Source organism: Scleropages formosus, chromosome 13, assembly GCF_900964775.1.
Source record: "Scleropages formosus chromosome 13, fSclFor1.1, whole genome shotgun sequence".
In the NCBI taxonomy this organism is placed as follows: Eukaryota; Metazoa; Chordata; class Actinopteri; order Osteoglossiformes; family Osteoglossidae; genus Scleropages; species Scleropages formosus.
Genome location: NC_041818.1, coordinates 21,393,239 through 21,398,516, shown reverse-complemented (window position 1 = coordinate 21,398,516; position 5,278 = coordinate 21,393,239). Strand labels below are relative to the sequence as shown.

The following is a 5,278-nucleotide window of genomic DNA, read 5'->3' as shown; positions in this document are numbered from 1 at the left end:
TAGCGGCAGTGATAATGAACTCAACTGCTGTCTTGCAGTTCGATTTTTTGGACAGAAGAGGGCAGCAGCTGCACAAAATATACCTCGAAATGTTTCACAGTGCTGTGGAATTTTCCATTTGAAAGGAAACACTTCCAACACATAAAATTTGAATTACACTATTGTTATAAGTTCTCAATAAATTATATATATTTAATAAGAAAAATATACAACTTTTGACAAAAATATTTTCTGGAAACACAAAGGCAGTTTGAAAATAAACAGTAAGTACATACATTTCAGTTATACCTTCAGGTTATAGCCTTCAATGTAGAAGTCAGAGAAGTCTTGAGTTTAGAATTTCTAGCACAAAGAGGAATGTTCCAGGAATCCCACTTACAGAGGGGTAAACAAGGTAAACGTCGCTCTTTTTTTATATCGTATATAAAGCTCTAGATGTCTGAGAGACGAATCTCACGCCTTAGACCTCCTGTTCCTCAAACTTTCTGGCAGTGCATTTTGTTAAGAATCTTCTCCTTTAATCTCCAGTCAACATCAAGTGTTTTAGTCATATCTACCATTAATGGCAAATATAGCATCTTCATCCTAGCAAAGGTGTTAGCAAAGTTTCAGTATTTCAAATACTCCTATACCGTATTCTGCATACTACCTAATTCTTCACTCATTTGTAAATTTTCCTGTACATTTGAGCGATGCTGACTTTTGAACCAGGTCTGCTCAATAATTCAGCTGAAACAATAACACTTTCAAGTTACTGATCCCTGAATTTTAAACAGCTTACATACTAATATATACATCAAGAAAATCCCACATACAAAAATAAGCAGAGCTTTCAAAAAAAGAAAAAAATTCAAATAAAAGAAAATCCAGTGCATTAAAAGCAGTGACAAAATGACTGAAAGACTGAAAAATATGTATCACATGGAATATGCTGATGGTAAAAATATCAGAAGCTGGAAATAAACGACCTACAGCAACTTCTGATCTTACGGGTTAACAGCCTGAGGCCTGGAAACTGAGAGATGCAACAAAGGAATGTGTCATAAGGTCACAAGTGTGTGTAGCTGCTGATCTGGTTCAGTGCTCCTCTGGCTGGTTCACTTGACCCGCGAAGAGTACAGCACCTGTATGGGTTACATGACACATGTATGTTAGACACATCAGGACCGAAGGGAGAATTTGATAAACAGCATGATGCTCGACTGTGTGGGGACAAGAAAGGATTTTTGGTGGGAAGGGGAGATGGGACATGGACAAGGAGGGGATGCAAGGTGGGAACACTGACCTGTGGGCTTATGTTGAATTAGGAAGAGGAAGGGACGGTCCAGGGTGATCTCTTCAACAGCCATGCGGGAGAAAAGTATGGCAGCTGGGAATAAAAAAAAAAGAAAAATAATTGTTCATAAGGGGACATTGCACAATACATATTCAAATTGTAGGTCATTAATGAATGTATCATGTTTTTGCTGTGTGATCAAGAACCTTTATTGCCATTTACATACTCTTACTTGGTGTCTCTCAGTCAGAACACTTAACAGCACAAATAGGAGCAAAAGCAGTGAGGAAGCAGTGAAGTTTTTGTCACTTAGTGTGTGAAAGACAGTTCTGAGATGGGGTGATGAGGTGGGAATGAAGCGTAGGGAGGAGTGGTTTGATGTGGTAAAGTGTCGTGGGGTATTGGTGGGAGGTGGTCAGTACCTGTGCCAGCAGAACCTTTGGTTCCTTCTTCGTTCACCTCGATCTTCACCCTCTGCAGAACTTCTGACACACACAGGGGCTCCTCATCTGTAGGAGAAAAGCACCACCAGGCAGGTGAGATCGCAGCAAGCGATCAACACACAAGGCATCATGGTCACATTACTGCAGAAGGTGAGATTTTGCATAGATCACTCACTGGTGATGCGGGAGAAGTCGGCCTTCTCTTCACTGAAGAGCTGTCCAAGCCCCATTCTGGAGAGGGCGGGCTTGAGATCCAACTGTGTGTCTATGGAGAACCTGTAGAGAAGATGCAGAGGAACACTGCTATTGGACCCGCTAAAGCAGTCAACGGAGCCACCCTTCAACAGCAAATTATTTGGAAACTGAAGCTTAAGTAGGGGAAGTCATTCAAAACCAGCAGAGCGCCTCACGTTCCAGCTCATTCTCCAATGTCACATTTCCAGAATTAATTATCATGCCTCATGCAGGTTGTTTTTTAAACACTTGAATCTCGAAGACATTTTTCGTTCATGAATTTCAGCCCAGAAGCAAGGCATGTGATCTGTTTATACGCTCTCAGCCAAGGTTGTTACATTACATTTATTCTGCGTGTGTCATGGCACCATACAGGAAATCCAGAGCCAGCTGGAGGGGTGAGGAATGTTTCACTGGCATGAGCCTGGCAATCTGTAGATGCTTGGCGAACCGCCGTGGGGTGATTATACCACGGCCATGTGTAACCGAAACCTTCGGCCCCACCCACTCGCCCACCAACGCCATCCAACATCCTCCTCTGTAATTAATGGATGACAGAGCTCACACACACACGCACACACACACACGTACAGCATAAGCGAACGGCCTGAGCGCTGGCTAAGATGCCACCCCGTAATTACTGCTCATTTTCACCCAGAGTCAAATGGAACAAGATGGTCATCAAGCATCCTCACATGAGCTGGGAGGGGCCACATGGTGTCACCCGTACCGGAGACTCACCTTGGCAGAGCAAGCTGCCGGTTGACCATCTTCATGCCATTGCTCCACTGCTTCAGCCTTTCTGCCCCCAGATATTTGGTCAGAGCCGAGAGGGGAACGTCCTGCTCAAAGGGAGACACGAGCATCATGCTCAGGGTATCTCCTTCATAGGGAACTTCAATGACGTCGTACTCCACGCCTTCCTCTGTGATGAAGTCACCTATGTATATAGAAAACACACAATTTATATAGAATTTTATTGTCCATATATTGCACATCATTTTTCTCGTCATGAATTTATCTTGATTATAGACACAGACACACACACACACACGCGCACACACACACTGGCTGAAACCGCTTGTCCCGAACGGGGTCGCGGCGAACCGGAGCCTAACCCAGCAACACAGGACGGAAGACTGGAGGGGAGGGGACACACCCAGGACAGGACGCCAGTCCAATCTTGATTATAATCATGTGCAATTAATAATTTTTGTGCATGTATGTGTGTATCTATCTGTCTATGTTTCTAAAATTAAATGTAAAAGGTTGCTCTGGTTTTGTGCTGATGCCTGTTTGTTTTATATGTGTTTACTGTGAGTGTCATCCCCATTCTGTGATTGTGGTGTGTGTGTGTGTATGTGTAGTTTGCTGCTCACCGTAGTTGAAGCGGTTCACGAGTCTCATCATCTGCACAGGCACGGTGCTCCCGTTGGCGCAGTGGAACAGCCTCTCATAGGTCATCTGAGGATTGAAGGGCACCTTCCACAGGCCTCGGAAGTGGATGGCGTTCAGCAGCACCAGTCGGGTTTGTTCGGTCAGAGCTCCAGATGAGAGGAACTGAGGGATCATACCTGTAAGGAAGAATAAGACCATTAACACTTGATGCATACTTCTACATGAGTGCACGTGTGTGTATCCGTGTTCACGTGTATGTGGTCTCACCTTCTGTGTTGTCTGACATCCATGAGTTGATGACCTCCAAGGCTTTGTCTGGGTTGGAAAAGTCCATCTGATGGGGAGTGCTCTGGAAAGCCTTGGATAACCCCCGTCTGAAGGCCTTCTCCAAAACCAGCTTCCTGTCCACCATCACGCCATTGACCAGCTGCATGGCGTCCTCCATGGACAGCTCCCTTTGCTGGAGACGCATCTTCCGGGGCATTCCGCGCTCTGTGGCGACACACACGTGCAGTCAGGACATTTTGCTTTTGATTTCCGGAGGATATTTTCAGCAGTGCTGTGGCTGCCAGGCCCAAGTGCTCACCTTGCAGAGAGAAGCCCATTTTGGAGACCATTGTGTCCAGAGTGGTCCCAGCAGCCCCCAGCTGCACCATTCCCAGCACCGACACCACGCCATAGGGTGAGATTGCCAGGTTTTGGTTGGCAGAGGACTGGGACACCTCGGTGAAGACGCGCAAACCCAAATCTGTCTGTTTGTGTTGCAGGAGGCTGCAGAGGCCCGTTGCAAACAGGTGTAAACTTAGCAAGATGTACAAGCCCTGCATTCTGAGAAAAGATGAGAAAAAAGACAAAGGATATGAGAACGTCATTCAGGGGCTCCTGGACAGAGCAGCGCAGTGATTCAAGCAGACCTGCTAATATGTCTTGACATAAGGTGATGGGGTTCATATTGCTGGCATTTCATATTCACCATGGGGGGGTTCTTAGTGCTTTTGCTGTAGACACTAATTAATAGAGAGGTAATGATAGGAACAAACTCACAGGAAAATTAACCTGTTTATATTTATCCGAAAAATTAAACCCGGAGCAACTGAGTTCAGTGACCTCAAAATAAGTAAATGCAATAGCACGATTCTGAATAAGCATAACAGCATGGTGCGTTCATTTAATGTGTGTTATAGACTAACTTCAAGTGCATGCGAAAGACCTGTGAACTCCTGTTTTGCAGGAACTAGATATGTTTAGATGACTGGGTGCATCGCAGTGTGTGTGTGTGTGTGTGTGTGTGTTTGTGTTCTACACACGTTTGTGAAAGTATGGTCGTGTTTAAGTGCCTAAACTACTTTGCATCATGTCAGAAGTTTACCCCCTAGTTTACACTAGCGGAGCTCCACAGCAAACTTCACTTTGAGCAAGAAATTGTGCTCAAATACTTCCTAAATGACCGTTATCATTTTTTCCAAATGAACCGCCAATAAGAAACTCAGTTCTCGTAACAGTTGTAACTCAGCTGCAGAACGATCAGAAAGAAGAGGATCCAACCTGAGCTCTTTTTAAGAATGACGAAGAATGAAGAAGAAATAATAAACAAAAGCGGTGTTACCTTGGAGCTGGAGGTTGGCCGTAAAGGTGTATTTCAGATCGGTCTGTGTTTGCTCTGCTGGCTCTGTTGCTTGTGTCAGGCAGCGTTTGCTGAATGTGTGTGAAACTCTGCTGCCTTTATATAGAGCAGAGTGACGGCCTGGCCCGCCCCCTCAGACACTCTACACCGACGGAAGTTATTACTTAATGTGAAGTCATCTGGTTGTCTGGTGCCCCTTTCATCCCTCGGTCTCACAGACACACAAACAGAGACATCCTCACACTTCGCTGTGTGGGTCCAGCCTCATGTCCAAATTCAGCCCAAACGCAGAAGACCTCTTTG

General features: G+C 45.1%; 1 protein-coding gene across 1 annotated transcript; it reads right to left on the bottom strand.

The window, feature by feature from the left end:
* Positions 1–207: 207 nt before the first annotated feature.
* serpine1 (serpin peptidase inhibitor, clade E (nexin, plasminogen activator inhibitor type 1), member 1) lies at positions 208–5,042 on the bottom strand. The gene is made up of 9 exons (XM_018733251.2): positions 4,958–5,042; positions 3,938–4,179; positions 3,619–3,843; positions 3,333–3,527; positions 2,695–2,893; positions 1,895–1,995; positions 1,699–1,785; positions 1,286–1,369; positions 208–1,124 (listed from the first exon to the last, which is right to left on the bottom strand). Exons 2-9 carry the CDS (start codon positions 4,176–4,178, stop codon positions 1,078–1,080), a joined length of 1,179 nt encoding a protein of 392 aa, XP_018588767.1. The 5' UTR covers position 4,179; positions 4,958–5,042; the 3' UTR covers positions 208–1,077.
* Positions 5,043–5,278: the final 236 nt, after the last annotated feature.

What these genes read in the sequence shown, in the direction of transcription:
- serpine1 (XM_018733251.2), bottom strand. Translation starts at nt 4,178, where the DNA reads ATGCAGGGCTTGTACATCTTGCTAAGTTTACACCTGTTTGCAACGGGC. An exon ending in GATGTCAGACAACACAGAAG is followed by an intron (nt 3,528 to 3,618) that starts GTGAGACCACAT and finishes TCTTCCTTACAG; the next exon opens with GTATGATCCCTCAGTTCCTC. An exon ending in CAAAGGTTCTGCTGGCACAG is followed by an intron (nt 1,370 to 1,698) that starts GTACTGACCACC and finishes TTTTATTCCCAG; the next exon opens with CTGCCATACTTTTCTCCCGC.